This window comes from Eleginops maclovinus, chromosome 19 (genome assembly GCF_036324505.1).
Source record: "Eleginops maclovinus isolate JMC-PN-2008 ecotype Puerto Natales chromosome 19, JC_Emac_rtc_rv5, whole genome shotgun sequence".
NCBI lineage: Eukaryota > Metazoa > Chordata > Actinopteri > Perciformes > Eleginopidae > Eleginops > Eleginops maclovinus.
Genome location: NC_086367.1, coordinates 6,593,158 through 6,620,471, shown reverse-complemented (window position 1 = coordinate 6,620,471; position 27,314 = coordinate 6,593,158). Strand labels below are relative to the sequence as shown.

The following is a 27,314-nucleotide window of genomic DNA, read 5'->3' as shown; positions in this document are numbered from 1 at the left end:
GCTCTTTATTTCTCTACATGTTCTTCTTTTGTATGTTTAAGGAGCCAGAGGTTGAAGCACTGGCATAGGAGGGTTGTGTGTGGGTGGGGTGAAAGTGTATTGTAAAAAATCAATACAAATATCAATGAAAATAAAATCGGTAGGTACCTTAGAACAAATGGTGTTACTTAACATTGCGCATCAATTTAAGGGCTATCAAAGCCATTATGGGAGCTGTTCTGTTGCAGGATTCACTTTGACTTTATGCCGGTGTCAGATTTGCAGCCCTGCTCTTAAATTAATAAGTAGTCTCAGGCAGATGGAGAAGGAGAGGGAGAGAAAAGAAAGAGAGGTGCTTTTCTGCCATATGTCTTCCCCGCCGCTGTGTTCACAAGCCTTAAATCAGGTGCTGCAGCGGCGAGTCCTTCCACGTCCATCTGACAAAACTAATCTCCTGCTAATTACAGTGAAAAGAACTCTAATTAGCTGCGACACATGGGATTACACGGGAAATGAGGAGAAATGTTTGTCACCTATGATCCTGTTTCTACTTCCCCCACTGCCGTTGTGAATATGATCAGCTCTATGAGTAGCTTTCACCTCGGAGCTTGCCTTTATAATATATAATCATTTTCTCCATATGTGTGTTTTATTATTATTGATGTGGAAGAAGAGTAGAGGCACTTTGAAATGGTACAAATGGAACTGCCATGAGCATTTGATGCGCACTGACTTTCAGCCTCTTTCCTCTTTGAGTTCATGTGTGACTGAATACTTTTTTATTTCCTGTTTCTTTTCACATGCAGCCAAGAAATGGATTTTTGATACCTGTGGCGGTGTAGGCCCTGAAGGCCCAACTCCCACTCAGTGCCTCAACTCCTATAGGTACACCAACGTCAACGTGACAGTAGGCACTCGGGGACCCTTCAAAGGCATCCAAATGTGGCGTGTTCCGGAAACTGGCACCTTCAGGTAGGGCTGTTGCCTGATTATAAATCTTACCAATATCTGTACAATAAATGTTCAATAAGAGATAGTTGGGATGTTTTGAAGTGGACTTTTATGAGGTACTTATCCAAAGTCAGTGTATTCCCACGGTAGATTGTTTACAGTTAGTTTGCTTGTATTATTGTTTGACTTTTGTAAAGCTCAACTAACCAAACAAACTAACTGATAGATGTAGGCGTGGTCCTAGACTATCATGTTTTGGGAGGTAGAATTTCTGAATCCAGTAACTGAGGCTGTTTTGGACATGTCTCCATGCTTTAATGCTACCCTCTGTCTGAAACCAAAGTCCAGTCTGCTCTGATTGATTAACCGGCCGACTCTTTGTGATTTATCAACCACTTAGTGATGTCCCGCCCCTTAGACTACTACGTACAGTACAATGTGTTGGCGTGCTAGCCAACAGAAGTGCAAGTGTTGCATAGTGATGACACTATGCGTACATGCCAAGTCAATTAACTTGCAAGGAAACCAAGAGAAAAGAGAGGAAGCAAGGAAATGAGTTTTAAGAGCAATGGGACATCCTTTCCTCTGGAGTGTCACGTGGAGCGGCGTCCGTTTGTGATGACGCTGGCACAGCTGGATCGTCTGACAGCAGCCAGCTCTGTCCCCGTTTTATTCACACACAAACACCCCCCCACCTGTCACCTCTGTTGGTACACATTTACTGATATAAACATTTGTATTATTTAGTGTAGACCGAAATAAATTACATAAAATAAGAACTCATTCTCTAAAAAAAGAGAAAAGCCAAGGGAGAAAAATGAGAGACACACATTAAATCTGGCTCTTTTTTAATTTAACTTTGTTCATAATAAAAATGAATTGGAGATCATGAAAGTTTCTAATAAATGAATAAGATGATTTGTGTCCACTCTGTTGATAGATGATGCATTAAATAAAACAAAACACTGTATAAAATAGAGGAGTGATTCCCTTTAATCTATTATGTTCACTCCACTGTTAAACTTCTCTGATGTTAAGATGCATCTGATCAGGTGATGCGCTGCAGCGTCCTATCATTGACTGATGCACAGTAAGGGGGCGGGGCGAGTCGCTGAGGAGTTCACCGAAGGTCTTGTGGTTCCTCGGTTTTCGCTCGTCGATCCTCGGTTCTACGGCACAAATAAGCGCCATAGAACGCTCCTTAAAATGCAGCACAAAAACAACTTCCGGTGAGATTGAGGAGCTAGGAAATGACAAATAAGAGACATAGCATGTACCCTATGTTACAGAAGTAGACAAAGGAATCCAATGGAGGCGTTTCAGGCAGGGCGGGAGTGATTTTACCCTTTAGCTTCACGGCATTCTGTTTCTCTTAATTGGGGGTGTGCTGACTCCAATCTACTGTAGGTAATACACTTACAAGGATAAGTATCTCATACAAAACCACTTCAAATCATGCTAACTACCCTTTTTGGGTTCTCAAAGCATTGCGAGTCAATCTTTACGTACATACACTCGGCATCATGAGCACTCAACATACAAACCCTGTAAAATACACACTTAACCTCTCTTTTTTTATCATCAGTACTGCGGATTCCTACTCACATTTTCTCAACAATACCGATTCTTCCTCACGCCCACCTCCTCTCCTCTGTGCATCAGCAGCACATCAATCTTCCACAGGCATACAGAGAGATCTCACTATCAGATTCTTGTAGGAGGGAGCAGAGGCTGGAGTAATAGCAGCTAAATAGTATGATTCACTCCACATCTGACTCCCAAAAAATCCCCCAAAAACACCCACCACCACAGCTATAGTGATGGTGTTTGAGGCTTTGGAATACTACAACAATCAGCCTTAGCACCTTGCCTTCATGCATTGTACTGCTCTAGGATTAATGCTGTGATATCCACTACCTTGTGCATGGATCAATATGTGTCCTGTGGGCATTCATGGGCGTTTAACTTGGATTTGACTTGGATGCCTCAAACACAAAAAAGAAGCGCATCCAAACTGCTAGCCTCCCACATCAACAGGCAGCACAACCACACACACTGCTTAGCTCAGCTCTGTCTTGTCATGTCCTGGAGTTTTAGAAAAACACCTTCTGTCTCCGCACAAACTCCAGAACTGTGTTCTTGATGCAGCTCGTAACTGAAGCCGACAGACGGACACAGAGATGAATCTGCGCTCTGCATCTCCCAAAAGTCATTAGGCAAACAGCTGAGGTACCGACTGAGCACCGGGCAGCGTTCTCTTCCTCCACCAAGCTCCACCACCAAACAAGCACTACCAAACACCAATCAAGTGTTTTTTTTTTCTCCCTGGCAAGAAAACTGGAGCATTTGAAATCAGTGTCTTCTGCGGTGTGTATGCTTGCCTGTATCCCTGTGGTTTGTGTGTGCCTATGCACTCTGTAGTCTGTGCTTTCTTTTGTATTTGTTGCCCAAGCGAGGTCAAAAACACCCCAGGTAAAAGTGTGTTTTAGTGTTTCCAAATGAATTCTGTTTTCCAGCCTCAGGTTATTTCTGATAAACAGTTAGTGCCCAGCTTGGAATATACAATAAATACATCACCTTAAAGTCCGATGAATCCTAAAAAAATATACAAAACTGAATGAAAGTAATCAACCATCCTTTTATCCACTGTATCATCATGATCAGGATCATGCTTATGACCGGTTTTGTTTGTGTGTCATTTGTGGCTCTGTGTGCTCCCATACAGGATTACAGCCTACGGCGCAGCTGGCGGTCGCAGCGTGTTGGCCATGAGCAGGTCACATGGTGTGTACATCACAGGAGACTTCCTGCTGCGGAGGGGCGAGCTGCTTTACATACTGGTGGGACAGAAAGGAGAGGACGCATGCCCCAAAGTGAGTCTACCTATCACGCAGTAAATATGATCTATAGCAGCAATTGCAAGCTGCAATTTAGAGGGTGTCATGAAAGCAAGATAAACATTATGGGGGAATTAAAATACAGATTCGATATATGGGTGTAATCTAAAATGGCTGTAAGCGATACACTGATTCTAAATTGTAAATTAGGAGGCAAACATATTTCTCTTTTATACACCCATAGATGTCTATTATCATTGTCTTTTTCTCAACAAATCAGAAGGAGTAACGTTGTTCAAACTGAATTATATCACTGTGTCCACACTATAGCAGTGGAAACATACAGCAGTGGACATAGCCGCTGAAATGTCGCCTATAAAATGTGGATTACAGTCGTGAAGCCTCGAGTTACAGTCGCATTGTCCTGTTTTTTCGGAAGTTGAATGAGACGACAGAGGAGAACAACTGAACAGTAAACAGTACATTTTCAGGCATTGTTACATTCACAAACTGAAAACATTGTTAAGTCATTGAAACACAGGACACCTAAGGTAGCCCTGAAGCAGTCCCTGCTTAATTGTCTGTTTTACTCTCATTAGGAACATCACTTACTTGAATTTAATGAACATCAGGCTGATTTTAAGATGACTTCAGACCATTGATTAAGACCAAAAACTCATTAGTACACATTTTAATGAAGTAATAGCCTGAATAAAGTGAGAAGTAAAATCTTTTTTCATACACATCTATACAACCAGACATTTTTTTGAACCTGTTGTTGCACCCAGCTTGCCATTTTAAACGTTGCATCAGCATCCCTTTTTAGGCATGGACGTCGCCACTTAGAGACATTCTTTAGCATTGTTTAACTTTCGGACCATCTGTCATTCTGTGTGACTGGCAAAGCCACAACCAGTCTAGTATTCGACATACTTATCTCATCTTATTCTCCTTCTTCCGCCACAGATTTTGATATGCTACTCGTTCGGCAGCGTTTACACGAAACATACAAAAAAACTTGAAAACGCTTTGAACACACCTCGGTCGTTAACTAAATCCAGTGGTAATCTAAAGATGTTCAGAAAAGATGCAGGAATGTGGTACAAGATACAGTTAACATAGTCAGCTAAAAGTGAGCTAAAATAATGGTTGTACCATGCCATAGCAACACAGCTCTCTCTCCAGGCTTATCCAGGGGGAACATTGGAATGGTTGTTTAGTTTTTATGTATTTAAAGGTCCCCTATTAAGCAAAATGCACGTTTTGATGTCTTTTATACATAAATATGTGTCCCTGGTGTGTTAGGAGACTCACAAAGTGTCAGAAAATACAACCCTCTCTCTTTTGCTCATTACCCACATCTCTAAAAACGGGGGTACAAACGAGCTGTTCCAGATTTGCTTTGGTTATGACGTCATAACCGAAATGTGGGCTGGCTTTACATTGAACTCCTGGCAAAGTCCCGCCCACTTGACACGTCCCAACCTATCGGCAGCAATATACAGTCACGAGCTGAATCCCCTCAAGTATGTATTCAGCAGGATGTCTGCAGGAGGGATTTAGAGTTGTTGTATATATAATACATATAATGTCTCTGTTCTAGAGGTAAACACTGAGAACTGTTTCAGAAATAATGCTTGATGTGGTTTGGAACACAATATGGGGTTTAATCACGGCAGCATTTAGCTGAGTATCTCTGTTAGAAACTTCTTATGCATGACGCTCCAAAGGGGGCGTGGCCAGCTTCAGCTCAGCTCAAATTTAAAGCGAAAAATACAGAATCAGCACTTCAGGAACAGGGCTGAAATAGAGGGGGATGAGGCATGCTACAATGGGGGATCTGTTTGGTATTTTGAGCAAAACACTTCAGAGAGAAGTTTTGTATAGATATGGCCCTACAATATGTTGTTCAAATATAGCATATTAGGAGACCTTTAAGTTTTCTAACTTTTTCTTAAAATCCTTGGAAAACTATATAAAATGGATTGTTTAACGTGTGGATCAGATTTTAACAGTACTACATAGTATATCATTTTATTTTTTACCTTAACAATACAACTAATTCTATAAATACTTACTCAACATTTCTCAGAATTTTTGAGTTACATATAATCATCCCTTTGTGTTGTTGGAAAATAAAATCGATTTCTAGTGGTTTATTTATAGTTTTTCATTATTAAAAGGAAAAAATATGGTGTTTGAGGAAATGCTCCAGCCGGCTGGAGGGGCGTGTCCCTGTCTGTGCTGTACCGCCAGAGATCCGGTTTAACATCGTAAAGAAACAGGCATTGTTCTGTTATCAAAGAGTAGGGTCCATACCAGCTAACTGGACTTTTACATGCTGTGTATTGTGCTGAGCAGCTCATTGGCATTCTAGTCTGCAAACTGATGTTAGCAGTGCCGTATCCCTGATGAATGTTTGTTTTGGGGCAGGAGAAGGCGCACTCAGTGTAAGTGTTGTAAGTGACATAAGAAGGAGCTTTTTGCAGAAAAGCTACGGTGGTTGTTGTGCAGAGTACGTAGCTCTGGTGTTGTGTATTAGCCAGGTGTTGGATTCTTTTTAACCCTCTGATCTTCATGTGATAGAACACCGAACTTGATGGGCTGTGTTGAAAAAAGGTCTCCATCTACAAAGCCAAATACCAATCAGTACTCAGTACTGGAGATTCTTCACTGGCGGCAGTGCAGCATGCTTCCCCTCACAGTTCCACACACTGAGAATAAAACCCTCACAGTCCCTCTAGTCGCCAATGAAACCATCCATCATCTGCTATTTAAACGTCTGAAAACCAAACCTTGTCCCAGCACTAAAAAATAAAGAGAAAGGGAGGTTAGCTGACATTTAAGTTTTGAATTTATTATTGCTGCTTCTGTGAGAAGGAAACAGAAATTGTTTGACATTGTTTGGTCAATAGAAAGCAGGGTGAACAGGTAACTTTTGGTACAGAGGCAGACAGGTGCAAACACGCTACAACAGCCCAAAACACTTCCATTAAGTGAAACTTGCTTCACTTAAAAAAGGATGTGCCAAAACACATGCAAATAAATAAACACAAGTGCCAAAACACATGCAAATAAAGAAACATCTTCACCAACTTGACAACAAAGCATTTAGAAAACGTTCACCAACTTGACTCTGTGTGAATCGGATATTATAAAGTTGGTGGGGGTATTTAAGGTAATGGTTTTGACATTATATTTGAAATGACAAGGTTAGCTATGTCAACTTGCTAGCTTACAGCACATCTGCAATAATATCAGCAATGACAGCATAAAATCATGCAATCACATTGTTAAATTAAGTCATAAAAACTTACATTTAGGTTAGGCGTGACAGTGCTGACACCTGAAAGTTGTCAGGTTGGGGGAGATGTTTCTTCATTCATGCACGCTATTTTTTTAAAAAAATGTATCGTTCTTGAAACAGCAGCTCGTTCATCCGAAGGGAGGTATTTTGGGCAGTGGTAGTGAGATTGCACCTGTTGGCCACTATATTTCAGAGGCTGATATAACATTTGAATTAAAAAAACCTGAAAATAATCAATCAAATAAATTTTATTTGTTTTCATAAAAATGTAAAGCCAAATGATGCATTGAGATTCATCTATTATTTATCAACATGTGGCACCTATAGACAGTGCTGTTGAGTTAAGAGGGTGTGGAGTTTTCTTTAGAACTGAAAATGTGTTTTGTCATGTTACTAAAAACTCCACCGTCTGCCGAAGGGCGCAATGTATTTTCTAACTTGACTTTCAGCAGGCAGAACGTGTGAGGGGAGAAGAAACTCAAGTCCCCTCACTCTCGCAGTACTGGCTCTAGGCAGCTCAGCATAATAGCACACACAAGGCAGACACTCAATTCACAAAACCTCAGCAAAGTTCTTGCATCACTTGCCAAAAAACATCGAGTTCCATTTTTATAAACGGACTGGTTTTCTTGGACAACAACAAATAAAATATCCAGCTTTATTGGTTAACATGATTGATCCATTTAATTTAATGTAATGTAATCATTGTGGACTGTTTTAAACCATAAACTTGTTGACTTTTCTTTGGAGCCTTAGAGTTCAAAGAGGACTCTAATTGCAGGTTCATGTTTGTATTTTGTGCCTCTACTGTGACATATTTACATGATTTAGTGTTCAAAAAGTACTTTATGTTGACGTGGCCTGTCCCTTAGTCCACCACCAATAGAAGCGCAAGTGTTACATAGTGATATCATTTTGTTACGATGTTGAACAAAGTAGTCCAAAGGTGTGGGAGAGAAGTCCCTCTGGATGTAACTTTCAAATGTTTACCTTTCCAGACCTGGCTGTGGCCATTTTGTTTATCTAATACCAAAATGTACTCTAGAAGGTGGAGCAAACCACAACAAAAATCTTGCAATTAACGTTCATGAACTGAAGCCAAAGTAGAGTTTTTTTCATAAAGCTATTGAGAGGGTTTTCAGTGAATTCTATATTTTTAACAATCCTTAATTCTGAGAAAATACTAGATGGCTCTATTTACACAAACTATTCATTATCTATTTTGAATGTGTTTTATCAAATCTTTCATTGAGAAATATTTTCCGGAGTTGTCTTATTCAATCAGTAACATGTATCCATCACTGGGAACAGGAAGTTGTTTTACAATAGACAGGAAATCAGTAAATAGCGGAGTGAATTGTCATATAGAGGCTGCATTGGTCCTTGCCTCTCAGTTCCTGTCTGCATCTGGATATTTCTGCTCACCATTATAATGATAAAGCCTTTGACTGAGCAGCCGCTGTGGCTTGGCAACTGCTCAAGCTTCTCACACACACAACTGACATGCATGAAAGAAATTCTTAAGACACGCCGCTGACATCTCTCTCTCTCTCTCTCTCTCTCTCTCTCTCTCTCTCTCTCTCTCTCTCTCTCTCTCTCCCTTACAGATCAACGCCATGCTGAATAAGATCTGCCACGAACAGAGCGCCCCCATGCCCAACAAAACCCAAGTGAAAGGGGGTGGGGGAGGAGGGGGCGGGGCCACGTATGTGTTCAAGGTAAGAAGGTGATGATGGAACAGGCAAATACTTTTAGACTTTATATTTAGAGAGCTGTGCATAATTTACAGAGATTTTGGTGCCTCATAATACATAAATTACATATTCAAATGCAGGCTTTGGGGATATTGGACGTGCTCCCTACCATTCATATCACTGAGGTAGTAGTTATTCCCTTATTGTCACTACTTTATCAATGAACATGACTCACCTGAGTTATTTGGTGGTTTTAATCTCATCATCAAACAGAGAAGCTAACCAACATGCCAATAACCCAAAGTATTGTAATCTAAAGGAATAGTTCCACATTTTAAAATACCTGTATTTGCTATCTCACACACTAAGATAAGATTTGGTGTCCTTATGATTACAACAAGCGGCCCGTTAGCTTAGTCTACTTTGTTTCCACAAGTTGTTGAACAGAGTAATTAAATGAAACTAAATACCACAGCCAAATTCCTCGTCAAAATATCATCTAGTTTCTTTTTCACATTACAAACAATTGTCTATAATATTTCCTCTCGTCTTTTTTTATCTAGGAAAGTACAGATTTTGATTTTGGAGTTTCTTTTATAAACTGCATTTTAGTGTACTTTTCTTTTCTTTATAAGAAAAATGTATTCATAGTTTTCAATATTTCACAATGAGCCAGGCTCGCCGTTTCTTTCCAGTTGCTATGCTAAGCTAAGCTAACCAACCAAAGGCTCTAGGGACCATTACCATTGCAAATTGAAGTAGTAATATTCTCGTCTATCCCTCAGCAAGAATTCAAAACTTAATTTCAAAATTGCTTCCATTCCTATTCCTTTAAAGTGCAGACACAAAATGAAACTGTAGTAATATATAAATGTATATAATTACCCAGGTTGAAAAAGATGTGTACATCCCCCTCATCATCGCTGCTGGGGGAGGGGGCCGGGGCTACAGCAGCCTATCAGGGTTGCAGCTAGAGCAGATGGACTATGACCCCAGCCAACCGGGACGCAACGGGAAGTCAAACGCTGCAGGTTTGCTACACAAAGCTTTGATATTTGTGTTACTACCATTTGGGTGTGTGTGTGTGTGTGTGTGTGTGTGTGTGTGTGTGTGTGTGTGTGTGTGTGTGTGTGTGTGTGTGTGTGTGTGTGTGTGTGTGTGTGTGTGTGTGTGTGTGTGTGTGTGTGTGTGTGTGTGTGTGTGCTGCTGAAAGTGTATTGTGCATGAGTAGGGAAATACAACATACAGAGGGGCAAATTCACTATTGTGCAACCACTATAAGCCTATGCAAATATCTATTCCCAAAGGAGTCAGAAGGGGTGAACTGCACAAAGTTGTCTCAATATCGGCCCTTTCTTATTTTAGTATTTTGCATTTTTAAAATTGGCCCTTGCTATGCAAAGAGCCTCTTTGCATAAATAAAAAAATTCACAAAGATCAACACTTGCAGTTATAGTGAAATTATGAGTGTCTATACAGAGTTTCTGGTAACTAAAGGGACTTTATGATGGGGGTAGCTCAAACTTATTCATTTTGTGATACAGAGAAAGGAGGCAATGATGGATGTGTCTTTTTTGAAAATGCATGAAAAAAAAAAGATGAATATATAAACGTTTACAAACTATTTGTCCTCTATTCCTCTTTCTCCAATTCTAACAATTTCCGTTATCCTCTCTACAATTGCCTTTGGATGCACTCTGAGGCCCCCCCCCTAGCTCAGGCTGACCCCTCACAACAGATCAGTCATACTCTGCTACACGGATAATGGCAATCAGATGCAAAAAAAAGGCAAATTGCACTTTATGGGCGCTGTAATACCATTAACACAATATCTTTTGTGAATCAGATGGGGCAGATAGTGAATGCTAATGATGCACAATTCACCCGTTAGTGCATTGTTTTTGTCTGCAGTTGTGTGTGTTTTAGCTTGATCCAGGGAGAAGCAGTGTATGAGATGAACAGATGACTAATACCCTATTACAGAACTGTTGTGTAAAGCTTATCTCTCCCCATTTATGATAAGAAAGGCGCATCGTATTGTATTCCGCTCTGCATGGCCACAAACTAATAAGCCCAGTTTACAGATAGCCCGAAGTGGAAGTGTTTATTTGTGTGTCAACCTGAAAACACAACCATTTATCCCCGAAGGCGTTTACATCTGCCTTAATTCATATGCTTCATACGCGTCCCACCTCGCTGTGCCAGTGTTTGTGTTTTGGCGGAAAACAAAACAAAGCTAGAGCCTGCTCATAATTATTCATATGGATCCCTGTGTACCCCGTCATTACCGGTCAGATCTACCAGTGTGATGCTACATCCATGCACACTGCGGCTGCATTATTCATGCAGTCTGAGTTTAAGAATGGCCCAGAAAACATGAGCTATTGATTTTTATTTTTTTACATTTTCTCAAAGCCCAAGGTTTAGTTTTTAGGGAACTGGTGAATGAAAAATCAAATATTCAGCACTTCCACTGGGTTTGTTGCTAGTGTGGTGAGAAATGCGTTTTTGTTTTGTTTGTTTGTATCTCTAAGACTTCAGAAAGGGAGGAAATTGCAAGGGGAAAATGAAATTGGCCACTATCGGGGAATATGTGAGAGATTAACCAGTGTTTAATAATTGATTGCAGAATGTGGGTGCGTGTGTGTGAACATACCTGATACTGTGTGTGTGTGTGTGTGTGTGTGTGTGTGTGTGTGTGTGTGTGTGTGTGTGTGTGTGTGTGTGTGTGTGTGTGTGTGTGTGTGTGTGTGTGTGTGTGTGTGTGTGCGCGCACGCGCGTGTGTGTATATGCATCATCATTCCACAACATTTGCCCATTTAAAAGCTTTATGTGTCTTTCTTCCACACCTTTTTTCAATCGTTCTTGTGCGAACTCTGGAAAATGAATCAGTTCCACACATTTTCAGGAGATAGTCCTTGTCAAAAGAGCTTTCACTGCTTTTTGGGGGTTTCCCCCCCTTGTAGTGTGTTGTATAGGTTTTTTGTGCATGTAAATTTGCAGAGGCTAAAATCCCAAAGTTCCCCCAAGAGGGAATTTCCACACTGCCCACCTTGCCTGAAACATCTCCATTGGACTCCTTTGTTTACTTCCGCGATATAGTGACAGCAATATGTGACATCAATATGGAGGTGGGACATATCTAAGTGGTTGATCAATCACAGCAGAACCAGACAGCTTTCCAATCAGAGTGGACTGGGCTCTGTCTTTCAGACAGAGGGTGAAAAGACGTGCTGAGGCACAGGCAGCATGAGAAAGATAAAGATCTTTTTGAACATTAAAGCATGGAAACATTGCACCAAAGAGGCACAAAATACAAATATGAAACCTGAAAATTAGCACATTACAGCCCTTTTAAAACATGTTTTGTTCATCACCCTCAGGTTTTAGTTTTCTTCCGGTTCCACACCAGCTGGTATAGAAACTCACCCACAATCTCACATTACAGCCATGCCATTGTTCCTGTAACCCAGATAGTGAAAATAAATGACAGACTGAACCGAAGGCCCATTTGTCAGACAGTCCATTAACTAAAGAGCAAATGCCCATTTCTCCGAAGGCCTATTGTTGGAAAAAAAAACACTCCACTTGCGATGCAAAAAAAGCGCCTTATTATTATGCAGAATGACGGCGAAGGTGTGACCCGCCCCGCTCTGCCTCTGATGATTCTGACATTTGCGTTCTCACACAGCTCTCCTCCGGGTAATGTGTAGGTAATTTCAGGGTTGCTGTGCATGTCTGAGTGGAGTCCCTGCTCCACTACACAGCGTGTTGCTCCACATCGTATGACAGGTTTGTTGTGTTTGGTGACAGGTGGAGGTGGAGGCTGGAATGACACTCTTCCTGTCAGTCAGGGTGGCAGACCTCTGGTGCTGGGGGGCCAGGGAGGGCAGGCCTGTCAAAAGTTCTGGCAGACTCGCGGCGGCTTCGGGGGCGGTGGTGGGGGGTGTATGTCCGGGGGCGCCGCCGGAGGATACAGAGGTTAGTCCAAGAGATTTGCAAGGTTTTTCTAGAACGTCCAGTAAAACTGATAATGATTAAATGTGTTGAGATGCTCAGTAGTGGCCCAAATGTTGTTTTATACTGAATGTGACTGAGTTTATACAGATCCTGATCAGGTTGATTCCAGAAAAAGCTGCATGTTATTTTAATCAATCGTAACTCTTTCTAGATTTGAACATACTTATTTAAGAAAAGTGTGACACCCTGTATCTACTGTTCGATGAGTGCGTTAGGCTAATCTGTGTTAAATAGACTTTAATAATCTGTAGTATATTACTGGCTCAGCAGCAACAGAGGGAAGTACACAGCATAGGGCATGAAAAGATACAAAAATAAGACAAAATAACGCAAATAATAAGCAAAATGCAAATACCTGTTAATGTACACTTTGATTTATCACAAGCTGCAGAACACTCCCATATATTTTGGAAATGCCACCAAATGCAGTATTAATGTTCTGGAAAAGGTGTCATAAATTATGTTAAACAAACTATGATTTTATTTCTGTATCAGCCATATTGTAATTTATATGTATTTCTTTACAAAAATAGGATTAGGTATGGCCATCATCTTGTTGATTCCTGTGATAAAGGTCCCTACCAAGCAATAATAGATAGAGATAATAGAGAGAATCTCCATACTGGGAAAACTGACATCTTTTCAGTCTGTAAAAGCACAGACTATAAAAAAGCATGTTATTTATTAAATAGCCCTGACGTTTTGTCACTGTGCTCTCCATTATTGTAGGTGGTAACACGTCGGTGGATAACAACCCCAAGCACGACGGTGACGATGGCACCTCCTTCCTCGGCCCAGAAGGAGAGCCCTTCCTGTACCCGCTGAAAGGTAATGTGACAGTCTAGTCAGCAGTCAAGACATTTATATTCAGTATTTGACCACTTTGTGTTTTTTGAGGTTTCAGTTTAGAAAAACTGTCATTGCTATTGACATTTTAACTCTTAAATGGCTGATCACATATATATATATATATATATATATATATATATATATATATATATATATATATATATATATATGCTACACCCATGTAACACCCACATTACACCCATGTTACCCATGGACACTGTTAAATGTCTCCCCCAGGATACAGCACTAGACACACAGTTTGACAGCACGTCAGCACAAATGATGACCCTTCAAACATAATTTTCAGTATCCTCTTGACTCAGCTATGTAAGAAAATACAAAAAAAGGAGAAATGGAAAACTGAAGTGCCTTTTTAAAATTGTCTTCCATTAGAGCTGTAGCAAAGTACGCACTGATATCTCTCCCATTGAGCTTTAATAGGCTGATGCTGTCTGGTGAGGCAGAGATTCTCTCAACTGCCACAATCCTCAATTCGTCGTTGACTCAATTTATTTCCTCTGGTGGAATAAGACCTAAGAGTGAATACCAGCCCTGTAAAAGTGGTATGGATTGCTTTTATACTGTACAGAATTGCACTTTTATTAATCAACACCATCCTCAGCTGTGGCCCCGGCTGGTCAACACACTGACATTTTCTAGTTTCTCTAGACTATGGTGTCATTCCAAGGAAAATCCATTTACTATTGTAGCTATTCAACCTAAAAAATGGATATGAAGATCACTCATTTAAAAAAAATGCGACATATTATTCTTATATTTATATTTCAGTTCTTGCTTGTATCCTTCTCATACCTTCTGAAGAAAGCTGTATTCACTCTATATTAAAGATATTCAGATTGGGGGCGGTGTGTTCTAATGGGCCAGCTTGTGATGTAAGAAGGTTACATTTAAATGGCTTGTTGATGTTTTCTGACCAAGGAAGCTCACCATCACTGAGTGAGTGGGATTTTCATATTATTTCCCCTTTAAGATACAACTGTAGTGCTGGCCAAGCATTCAATCTGTGTTTTTCTTCCAGCAGCAGCTCCTGAATACCTTTAATGTCCCCATTTTGAAGCCTCATGACAAGAAAAATAACAACTTTTATGACTGGTAATAAAGATGAACATCTGGAATATAGCGAGAATTGATCTATACTTCTGTTTATGTATTCAATGGTTAAAGTTGTTATACTCCTTCAAAAAACAACAGTCCACTTCCTGTTGTAGAAATGTGAGTGTGTGCAGGAAAGGAGCTAAGGAACGACATGATTTATAACCAGTGAATAACCAGAAAGATAAAATCATTATTATAACAGGCAGGGTGAAATATCAGGTATTATCTGTAATTGTATCACTTAAAAGAATATCCTCTGTGTTAGGGTCAGGTTTATAAGGGTATATGTGGTTAAAAGTTGTAATCACAAATGGTGACGCAAGTAATTTCCTCCTCAGCTTGAAGTGCACAGGCGGGTTCTCAAGCTCAAATAAAAACAGTAGGTGCTGCCAGACAACCCTGCTGAGTGCACTGGAAGAACTTTAAAGAGGATAAGAGATCACAGCGTTAATGTTGACAGGGGCATCCGGATTGCATTACACTAATCCACTGAATATAGACGGCTTCAAACGCACTCATACGGATACAGAGTTCTCTTCGTAGGCGCTGGTAGGCTGAGAAGAAAAAATGTGGGGGCCAGGGGAGCTACACTTAATCTGTCTCCACCTGTATGAAGCATTTCAGGCAAATCACTTTTCAACATGCTTAAATAATAATATTGTAACATTTCCTCATTAACATGTCTAAATATAGATATGTTAGCAGCAGAAAAACAGCATATTCAGTTCAGGTAAAAACCTCCTGAAGTCTGGACCTTAAGTTATAACAGCTGTTAGCTCAATATTCAGGTCTGCAGCCCTTAAGGGACGTTCCGTGTTTGCCCAGCAGGGCGAAAGAAACAATGACTTTTAATGTCAAACTATGTTAGTCAGTCTCTTTTTACGCTTTTAAAACACTGTGTCTGTTTGTTTTGGTAAGGAGGAGACTTCTTTGGATTATCCAGCTCTTTTAAAAACCTCCTGAAGGAAAAACAATGAAGGAATCCTAACACGGGAGAACTTTGACTGCATTTAGTCCTTTATTTGTTCTTTTGGTTGAGAGTCTGTGTTTAAGGGATGGAACATTATTAGTCTGTACAGGTATAATTGCCTTTCCTTGATAGTAGATATACTGTTTCCCTGTTCATGAAGGCAAATGTAGCAGAATAACAATTGTAGACTTTCTCAAACCAAGGAGTATTAAAAATCTAAAGAAAAAAACAATCTGTGTTCCTCAATCGAAGCCCTTGAACTATTTCTAGGTTATAATTCTGTATTTGTACTTATAAAGCTGATAACAGAATAATGAGAGAAAATAGATTTCTGCAGATGAGTGCATTTGCCTACCTTTATAGGCTTCCACACACCTCAAACCACTTCATGTTAGACGGATATGTCCAACCTTGCTGTGTTGTCAGAAATTAAGAGAATTGGTTCCTTTTTATCAGCTAATGGCTGTAAAAAGGTTCTTTAAACTATTTATATCACTATAAGCCTTGTGCAGTGGAGGGCGGAGAGTCTGCAGGTTTGGTTTCAGCCTCAGAGACCACAGACCGTTTCACAGATTAATACACCTTCAGTTTCAATCAGTAAATTCATTTAGTTTAAGGTAGAGAAGACTAAAATGAAAATGTGCGAGCTCTCAGACCCCCGCACAGCACGGACACACACCCTGGCTCGATTTATCCCTGCTAGCTTGGAATGGGTCAGTAGCACTATTCACCAAATGAAATCACGCTGGTGATGAAAGCACAGTGAAGCTGAGGCAATAAACCTCTTTACCACTGATAAAAAAGCTGATGCCATATGTAATCTCAATTTTAACCCAGGTTTAGTTTACAGGTCGTAGGCTTTGGACTCTACCAGGCCACAGCCGTAACACTACACTGTTTAATGACCTTATCCTTATCCATTATTACCCATTCATTTGCCAACAACACCTCTATTTGAATAGATTTTTTCACACCTGATAATCCGACTGAATCTCCATTTTGATAAAGGTCAGCAAAATTGGAGGTTGGGGTTTTCGGGGGGGAGTAGCAGGTAGATGCACCTTGGTGGAGGTCTGCGCTCTCAAAGTACCAATTTAGTTATTGATACTTGTATTTACTCTTAAGTGATCTAACAGGCTACCTCCTCATATGTTCTCTAATTACGATCATTTCTACTAAATGACGTTGCAGTGTTATTGATTATTTGCTCTTTTATCCTAGAGATGTCTAATCAAACCCTGTTCACGTGCGTTTCACCCTGTGTGTGTGTGTGTGTGTGTGTGTGTGTGTGTGTGTGTGTGTGTGTGTGTGTGTGTGTGTGTGTGCGTGTGTGTGTGCGTGTGTGTGTGTGTGTGTGTGTGTGTGTGTGTGTGTGTGTGTGTGTGTGTGTGTGTGTGTGTGTGAGTGAAGCTATGGAGGGGGATGGGGAGGTGATCATCAGCCCGGTGCAGAACTGCAGCCACTGTGAAAGCGGCGAATGTCATGACCCATACGGCAGTATCGTCTGCTACTGTGACGAGGGCCTGATCCTGGCACGGGACGGGGTCTCCTGCATCAATGCTACAGGTCAGACTGATGAACATACACATCTCTCTCTCTCATCCACAGCATGGGAAATGAATCCAAAGGCAGAAATGACTTAGGCTGATGTAACTGTACCTGTAATAGACTGAATAGAGTGAATGGATGATGAGTTAATCTGCAGGAGTAATTAGGCCTGGGAGGCTCGGTACTTAATTGAATCTTTATCTAATTTTTTTAAATGAATGCCTTAATCATTCATAATAATAATCAATCCGTAAGATAAGCTAACCCTCTAATGGAAATGGATATACCTTTAGAAGTATTAGCTGCTTTAGTCGTGCTCTGTGATAGATGTCTGCGATACATTCAGATTAAAGCTCTTTAATGTTGGGGGATTTAGGCTAACACTCAGGATGTGGATATTCATGTATTGGTATGTACATTGCTCAATGAAACAGGGTTGAATAACGGATTTTGGACATTTTTAATAGATAATTATGACCCTAAGTTGGGAATGAATGTATATCTGAAATAAATGAATATGGCAGAATGTCACTTCATCTGGTATCTTAATGACCTAGTGTGTCCTTGCTATATGGTTTGCAAATTTGTTCTCTGTACTGATAAGCAGCAGATAACTCTGTGATGCTTGGTCACAAAAGGTTGCAATCTCAATATGGCATCTCTGGGCGGGCAGATATGTTCTCCGCTCAGACGAGTGGAATGAGATCTCCCGTGCCCCTGGGAGGGGAATTGACATGCGCCGGCCGTCGCTGCTCCTAAGCTCTGTTGTGTCATCGCTTTCACATCATTAATTAAGTGTGGGATCAGAATGGCAGAGAGAATGTTAATACTCCTCTGGGGACGATAACAAGTGTGGAATGCTGTTGTCTCCCCTTGTCTTACAGAGGTTACACGGCTGCCTCCCCAGCCGTCTCTCTCCCACCTGGCGCTAGGGCTGTCTGTGGGCACCTCGGCTCTCATCGCCGCCCTGCTACTGGTCGTCTCCGGGGTCATGATCAGTAAGTCAGCGAAGACAGAGAAAACACATTTAGAGTGTTCAGTGTTAATAAATATTCTGGTAATAGTCTGCGGATATGATGTCAGAGGATGGGCAATTCCATGATTCAAGGTGAGACACTACAGGCAGAAATATTCACCACCTCTCCCGTTTTTTTTATTTACGGGAGAGATGGTGCTTTTTTGCTTCAAAAACATGCCTTTTTCAGACTTATCTAAAGAAATCATTCAAATACACATGTAGGTGTTTATTTTACTTTATTCATCAATAGAGCTCTGATAATTTCACCTAAAGTTAGCATAAGATCATTTCTCATTTATACAGTTAAACGTTGTGATATAAAAATGTAAATGTTTTAATATAATTCATCAACTGGGGATGTTTCAATGTGATATCCATTACTTCAAAATGTTTGCCCCATTCCCTTGAAATGTGTTTTTAAAAATAAATGGAATTAAGGTGCATATCTTTAAAGCCATTTTATCAAAATGAGTTTTTCCTCATGACAGCCAACAAAATAAACATGGAGGAAGTAGGAAAGTTAAAGTTGTCCTTAATAATTCTCAAGAGCCACACTGAGCTGGGTAATGCTTAAGAGGCTCTCTAACATTAGCATGTACTGTATATATTCTGCTTCTGATTGGATAAAGGCAACTCTCTCACATCACACACTCCAATCCCTCTCAGCCGGCCCTCAGCCTGTTGTCAGAACGGGGAAGTGAACCACTCAGCCAGTCTCAGACATCCTTCTGCTCACCTGCGTACAGGCTATTACAGCCAGACATGTGCACTCATTGAGCCATCATATCCCCACTACACACACACACACACTCACACACACACACACACACACACACACACACACACACACACACACACACACACACACACACACACACACACACACACACACACACATACACACACACACACACACACACACACTCTCCTGCACTTGCACACAGTCACACTCCCACCTACATGCCTGCATAGTCAGTAGAGGCAGCGGTGGGCTGCAAAGGTGTGGGCCTACCTCTGTGATGAATGAAACGTGCTAATGATGGATGGCTGCTTAGCCAGCGGCTGACAGCACTCGTACATTAGAAAGCACTTGGTAAATAAATAACTCCCCTACACACACACATAAGCATACACACATAAACTATTCTCCCTGGGACTAATGGGTTCCCAGCTCAGGTCGAGGCTTCTAGCACTGTAAAGTGTGTGCTGTAGTGTGTGTGTGTGTGTGTGTGTGTGTGTGTGTGTGTGTGTGTGTGTGTGTGTGTGTGTGTGTGTGTGTGTGTGTGTGTGTGTGTGTGTGTGTGTGTGTGTGTGTGTGTGTGTGTAAGGGAGAAGAGAGTGTCCTCACCCAACCGGCTGTTCTATGAGCTGCAAAATGGCTCTGTTTTACACTGTAAATAATGATCACTCTATAGAAAATTCCCCAAATCCAAAAAATGTCAATCAGTGTTTCGGTCTTGTTTTAACCATGACTCAGGATATTCCGGTATTTCTTAGAGAAGTGAAAAAACAAGAAAGTATTCACATTTAGAAACTGGAAATAATAATGTTTACTTTGTTACCTTTTAAAATGAATACAACTAATAAGTATACGATGAAAATATTCAGCAGTCAATGTAACAGTTGACATTGATTAAACTTGGTTTTGTGCTTACGTTGTAATAGGTACACATCCTCAAGACCAGTGATGCTCTAATCTTTCCACTTTTTTCATTAACGAGTAATCTAACGCGTTACTATTTCAAAACCAGTAATCAGATTAAAATTACTTATCCAAGTCACTGGGCGTTACTATTGTTTCATTCTCCTTGGTAAAAAGATATATGTTTGCTTTCTTCTTGAGTCTCGGGGAGTGACGTCTATGCAACAATTAAGTCACGTTTTCAGCACGAGGACAACTCACGTGTAATACCACGCAGAGACACAAACGTAATTAACAATGGAGGGAGGAGAGAGATGTGCGTTTTCTAGCTGGAAATACAGTCTCTATTTCTATCTAGCTTCAAAGACTACGTCAAATTTGAAGAAACATTTGGAGTCTCAGCACGGCACAGTCCAACTTACAGAGCAAGTCCCACCAGGTGGTGCGAAGCAGAGAGCTGCGACTAAAGCAGGAGGTCCCCCACCACCCAAACAACAAAAGCTGGGCTTCGGTGCAAAACCAGTAAGAGGGGGAGAGATGAAGAAGTTGATCGGCAGTATGTTGGACTCATTTTTATGTTGAGGCGGCGAGGGGGTGTTGTCAGCAGCTGCTAAAACTAACTAATAAGGTAACTTGTAATCTAACTAAGTTACTTTTTAAAAGAGTAATCAGTAATCAGATTACTTTTTCAAGGTAACTGTGGCAACACTGCTAAAGACATATTGAAACGTTAAGGGTTAGATTCGGAAACATTATGAAAGACAAATCTGGCACCACATAGAGAGAAATCAATATTTCACAAAAGGTCTTGAGAGAAATAACAACTGTAAAAGCTTTCCTTTTTGTTTGCTTTAGCTGCCAGCAATAATTTTCCACAAAAAAAGATGTGTTCAAGGTTTTGTTTGCTTTTCTAAATTGCGGATTTCCCAGCAGTGGAATGAAACGATTTAATTTCCCTCTCACCAGTGTACAGGCGTAAACACACGGAGCTGCAGTCCATCCAGCTGGAGCTGCAGAGTCCAGACTGTAAGCTCAGTAAGCTGCGGGCCTCCACCATCATGACCGACTACAACCCCAACTACTGCTTCGCCGGCAAGACGGCATCGGTCAATGACCTGAAGGAAGTGCCGCGGCGAAATATCTCCCTCACCAGGTACGAAAGCGGGGATTAAAATCCCGCCTTCTTGTTACTTGTCTTGTATGAGCTGAAAACACCTGTCCTCTGTGGGGAAATGGGACCTGACTAAAGCATAAAGGTATCTGAGCAGACGTGACTAACCGAGCAGCTCACTGTAATCGTACAAACTATTTAAAGAGGCTGGACTCATAAATACAGCATGGTGTGAGAAGTGGCAGTTAAGTGTACGTGTGTGATCCAAGTGACTGGGAAAAAGATTTTATTGCAGGGCTCTTTTCAATTGTTGATGTAGCCTTCATGTGTTTACAGTTCAACATTTTATCATGCTGGTTCCTAATCTTTACGATTCATTCCTTTTCTTGGGGACCCATCCTTTTTTTTTTTCCAGCTTTGACATTATTTAAGTTATAAATAAAGTGAAATTACTCCAAAAGATAAAAGATCTAAATGATTATGATGCAGTTTATGATCTGCAGTAGGATGTCACTAAGAGCTTTGGGCTGAAATGCTTGTGAAGTAGTTAACCAAACTGCAAAGATGTGTTCCATTTCCTACTTCCACATCAGATCATAGTCTGGACATTTTATTATTTTACTACACTTTTCGGGTTTTCCCTTTCCTGTAGTGTGTTTATATAGGTTTTTGTGCCTGTAAATGTTCTGCAAAAGCTAAAACCCCTGTGTTCCCTCCAGTGACATCACTACGTAACACTTGCTCTTCTATTTGCTAGCTCTCCAACACATTTTAAGTGATAGGCTAAGGGACGGGCCATTAATAAGCGGGTGTCCAATCACAATAGAGCCGCCCAGCTGACCAATGAGAGCAGACTGGGCTCTGGTTTCAGACCGAGGAGGAAAAGAGGTGCTGCAGGACAGACAGTATGAGAGAAATAAAGAGCTTTTTGAACATTAAAGCAGGGAGACATGTCAGAGTAGAGGCACAACATACAAATATGAAGTATAAAGGGTCGCTTTAGGACATGCCTTACTGCTGGCTGTTTCTAATGTCTCCAATCTAGAAGCCTCAGCTCTTGTATTAAAGTCTCAGCTTCACGTCTGAAATATTAATGGAATTGTAAATAATGAATGTGTTTGTGTGTCTCCAGGGGTCTGGGTCACGGTGCCTTCGGTGAAGTGTATGAAGGGCTGGCAGTGGGGATCCCAGGTGAACCCAGTCCTCTGCAAGTGGCAGTCAAGGTGAGTTTACGGTCTCTGAAGAAATGTTTCTGTTTTCCAAAGGTCAGACTTTGATTGAATTAACTTAGATATATTCAGCCTTTTACAATGCATCAGACATCATGCAACTACGAATACGTTTTTCTCAGGATATGAGATTATTAGTTATATTGTGTTTTGCAGTTGAAGGCTTTACAGCACAAAAACTGCCACTGCTGTTTCACTGCCTAATGGAGAAATGCTTCAGGGACTACACACATAATACTACTCCATATCAAACCGACACAAAATAAGGTTAAGGCTAGGCATGAAGAAAAAAAACAACAGGATGATTTTTATTTATTTATTTTGCTTGTCAAAAATAAAGCCAGAATGTTGCTTATAGTTGGATGTATTCTCAAAAGATGATGTTTATTGTGTTTACAACAGACCCTTCCTGAGGTTTGCTCTGAGCAAGATGAGTTGGACTTCCTCATGGAGGCTCTAATCATCAGGTCAGACAATGAAAACAGTTGTTTTTCTCAAACAGTGCCAAGACAACACATTTCTGATACACATTGTCTCCCCTGCTGTGCTTCTGCCCTGCAGTAAGTTCAGCCACCAGAACATTGTGCGCTGTGTTGGAGTCAGTCTACAGGCCATGCCCAGGTTCATCCTACTGGAGCTGATGACTGGAGGAGACCTCAAGTCCTTCCTGAGGGAGACCAGACCCCGGCTGGTGAGACACAGCCGTATTGAATAGATACGTTTATTGTTTTAACCACCTTAAGCTGCAACTGTTCTCGTCATTGAACGCCAGAATTAGACAAAATGTGATCCATGTTCTGTTAGCATTTCAACATTTCTTTACTTGTGTTTTCTTAACAACATCTCTGGGCCTCATGTAGCAATATTCTCTTACATGTCTCTAATATTTGCTCTTAATTTTGTGGAGAGATAAATAGGAGAAGTCAACTTCAGATGCACCAAACATTCTTATCCAGCCAAATCTCCTCTGACCCAGGTGGTTGGTGACTCCCCTCTTGATCATTAATATAAGGAGCATAGCCGATTGTTTATGATTAGGGAACAACCCTTTAAACTGTAAATGGGTGGGTGCCTGTGCAAACACTCTGGCGCAAGAAGCAATGCCACCAAAAAAGGCTGTGAGAATAGTTTCTGCAGTACAGGTCTAAAGGCACCATTAAACAAACATGAACAAATGAAACTGGTGTCGTATGTAAGCCATTCAGAAGCTGAAAACAAACTATTATCCTCCGAGGGGTTTTAAAGTCTTAACTGGGATACATCGAACAATCGTGTTTCTTTAAAAATCTAGTCTAATCCCAGAAAGGAGAGTAAATAACAGAAAATAACAAATCAAAGATTCAAATAGAAATTCAAGCAATTGTGTTTGTATATCGCTTACTGAATGCAGCCCAAATCTGCCTCTGATACATTCACTAATATTGTATTCTGGGTATTCCTCTGTCTGATCAGGAGCATCCGTCCAGCTTGACCATGGTGGATCTTCTGAATGTGGCCCGAGACATCGCAAAGGGCTGCCAGTATCTGGAGGAGAACCAGTTTATACACAGGTACTACCAGATGACTGTAAAATATATATATATATATATATATATATATATATATGCATGTAAATATATAAACAGATACAGCACAGGATGAAAGGATGTATTGTGTTCTGCTGCCTATATTACTCCTCCTACACAGATTAGCTATGCTCAGAAAAAACTAACAATATACAGCACATATGGGTATGTATGTACATATGGAATGCTAATTTGCAGAGGGAACTATTCAAACTCAACTCGCACAGACCTGCCCACATAGACTCGCTGCCTTTGCTCAGAATTATGAGCGCCTGCATCCGGCCGGGCGTGACATATGGACCCTGCATGCCTTTGGCCTTTCGTATGATCGCACAGTGGAGAGGTGATGAGTTTAGCCTCAGAGCAGCCAGATGGGGTAGCCGGCTGGCCATTTTACACTCCGAATCAAAGGAACAAATCTCATTCTATATCCACATTCATAGCCGCTGGTGAACCGGAGGATGTGACTAAAGAACTTTTAAATGCTTCTCTTGAATCCTTCTCCTGTCTGTGAGGAAAGTCTAGAACATGTCATAAAGGCCAGTGGTCAAAGCTCAGACGCTTAAAGCTCATGTCTCTGTCTTTCATGTTACTGTGCGGCTTCCCAGGGATTTCCAATGACAAACAAGACCTTGTCTGCCCCAACGTAGCACAGGAAGGCCCCATCAATCCATCCCTCTTTCCTGCCTTCAAACCTGTATTAAAATTCATCCTTACACTGTCCTTGAGTCTAATTTCCTTTTTATGGCGGTGTGTTTACTCAGGGTTGAGGAAAGGGCAGGTGGATAAGGCAGGGTGGAGGAGAATGCAGCTTTTTTTAAGGGATTACAGGGTGTGGATGATGAGCTGCAACAGGTTCAATCAGGGCTTTAACGCTGTCTGAGAACTACTTACTCTGGGTACTCTATATTCCATGGAATATAGAGTATATGGTTGTGGGATTGGCTCAGAGTCCCTATACAAATATTAGTATTTATTTATTATTGTCCAGTTGTTAGATTCACCAGCTAGACGGGGCATTTTACCCGGCAAGCCAGCAATCTTTAATGTGGAAATCTGTTTTTATCTGTGCTTTTTTTGGCTAGTGGATCGAGTAATGTTACATTTTTATAACTTCATTTTACAATACGTCAGGTACTGACACTAGAAAATGTAGTCACCTGAAAAGAAGCACTGAGTCGAGGAGAGTCAAGTAGTTAAACTTCAGGTGTTAAAACAGACTAACAGGCACTGTGGCGCTGCAGTGAAATGGGTCTTGAAGCTGCTGTTAGTGTGCTGTAAATAAGGTCTACAGTTTGAAGCTGGTAAACATTGTATTAATAACAGCCTGCTCCCACATTCCTGTGCTGCATGTGCAATAGCACTGTGTCCTTCCCCGAAGCCCTCAGCTGACACACTGTGACGACTTCTGCTGCATTCAAGGCTTTCCCTGCCCACAAGAAAAAATCATTTGCATGAATTCTTCAGAGCCAACAAGAAACTGCTTGGGTTCATGCACAGCTCCTCATGAGAGAGGAACTTGTTAAAGAGTTTGTGTGTGAGCTGACTGTAGTCATGCTATGTTTTTGGAGACGCCTCTCAATGGATGGATTCATTCACTCCTTTTTATGAATAGGGAATGTTGTGGCGGGACACCACAATTTAGTAAATTATCTACAGCTGGTTTGATATCTCATTCATCTCTCAGACTTTCATTTAACTGCTTGAGTCTAAATTGCACTCAAACTGAGAAGCCCCTGGATGCCCTAGACGTTGTTTTTATTTCGTGCCAAATCAGGTATTCTCATACTTGAAGTTGTACTATATTATAATAAGTTGAATACTTCCAGACTCTACTGGCACATTGAAGTGGGGCAGCCCATGGATAGTGTAGTGCCCTGCCTTTTAAAAGCCCTCGGTTTAAATCAGTCTGAACTATTACTTCAGCCTCATTGTGTCATTTCACATCCGAGTCATCAGCGATTGGAGGATAAACATCAAAACACACAAACTGATTTTATCACTGCTATTTTTTTCCTTTCTAGCCCCTGCCCTGTCCCATGATCTACATTGAGCACAGTGTCACATGATGTTATTTTGATGTGAAATTCAGGGTATTTATCGTCCCGAGTGCACTCCTGCCTTTACTGTGATGAGGAGCAGTGTGCTCACAACGTCACTTCTTAAGATGATAAGAAAGTTTGGTGCCTGGGGAGCGGAATACAGCGTGTAGGCTCCATTTTGTCTTCCCCAGACGTGAACCAATGTATTTCCTTCAAAGACTAGTACAGTGCAAATATTAATTTTTCTCTTCCAACCCACTCTGCTTGCGATGACTGGAACATTTCAATCTTTTCTCTCGATGCACCATGTGGGCAGAGCTATAAAGGCACAGTAGGAAACTATACACTTGACTTTACTCTCTTGCCCCGGGTAACTTAGTACTTACACTGAACCTAAGATCCCACAAGGGGAGCATCTGTACGAGTTTCATATGTGGAGCTCTCTTATAGATGCAAAAATATAAGAATCTAGTGAAGAGATGAGGCATGAGCAAAGCTGTGTGAATGTGCAGTATGTCTAACTCTTGAATACAATTTGTTGCCTTTTACATGTGTATTAACAACATTTCATTCAGACTTAAAGTGCCTGTGCATCTAATAAAATGACCGCCTGTATGTGTTTTTCTCCTTTTTCAGAGACATTGCAGCTCGTAATTGCCTTCTGACCTGCAAAGGATCGGGCCGTGTCGCCAAGATTGGAGATTTTGGGATGGCTCGAGACATTTACAGGTACAATTCATTCCGACTGATATTTAACTCCAGCACAGCCTGCTCCAAATCAGCTCCGGGTTCAGATGAGTCGAAAGGGGGTTTAAACTAAGTACGCTCACATCAAGCAAAAATAAGAAAGAAAAAAACGTTTTTAAAAAACAAATGTGTGCACATGCAGCTTTACCGGTTCCATGGAGCTATCCCTAGTTGTATTTAGAGATAAAGTATGTAAGAATCAAATCTAATTTTAGTTGTTTTGAGGTTGCTGTGGCGGTTCACCTATACCATTTAACCACACCAACATCTCTGCCCTAAAGAAGATTTTTTTGTAATGCACAAAGCACTTTTGTTATGGAGAAGTTTCAGAGTGAAGTTGCTGCCAGGTTTCTCTCATCCAGCAAGCAATTGGTGGTTTAGTGCCTTGCTCAAGGACATCTCAGCAGTGCACAGGAAATGGCTCCACTCCAGCTACCGTAAAAACAATGTAATTTTTGATCTGATCGGGATTTGAACCGGCGACCTTTCGGTTCCCAAGCCACGTCCCTTCAGACTAAGCCCACAAAACAACCCAAACAAATATTCTAAAAACAGCTCTTGGTAATCAGATGTGAAAATCTGAGGTAAAAGTATAATCAGGCCTTCTCTGCCCTCTCTTTGGGTATGTTCCAAGTGTTTTGCAACTCTGAGAACACCCAAATGTTTTGGGTTTTCTGAGCTAGTAGTC

At 41.0% G+C, this 27,314-nt stretch overlaps 1 protein-coding gene across 1 annotated transcript in view; it reads left to right on the top strand.

Moving 5' to 3' along the window:
* Positions 1-27,314, top strand: part of alk (ALK receptor tyrosine kinase) — a 373,391-nt gene that overhangs the window by 333,501 nt on the left and 12,576 nt on the right. The window contains exons 12-25 of the mRNA XM_063908860.1: positions 786-951; positions 3,656-3,803; positions 8,682-8,792; positions 9,658-9,799; positions 12,583-12,750; positions 13,519-13,617; positions 17,135-17,290; positions 18,157-18,270; positions 20,899-21,085; positions 22,176-22,266; positions 22,675-22,739; positions 22,834-22,963; positions 23,725-23,822; positions 26,516-26,608. Coding sequence (XP_063764930.1) covers positions 786-951; positions 3,656-3,803; positions 8,682-8,792; positions 9,658-9,799; positions 12,583-12,750; positions 13,519-13,617; positions 17,135-17,290; positions 18,157-18,270; positions 20,899-21,085; positions 22,176-22,266; positions 22,675-22,739; positions 22,834-22,963; positions 23,725-23,822; positions 26,516-26,608 — 1,768 coding nt within the window. The remainder of the gene's footprint in view (positions 1-785; positions 952-3,655; positions 3,804-8,681; positions 8,793-9,657; positions 9,800-12,582; positions 12,751-13,518; positions 13,618-17,134; positions 17,291-18,156; positions 18,271-20,898; positions 21,086-22,175; positions 22,267-22,674; positions 22,740-22,833; positions 22,964-23,724; positions 23,823-26,515; positions 26,609-27,314) is intronic.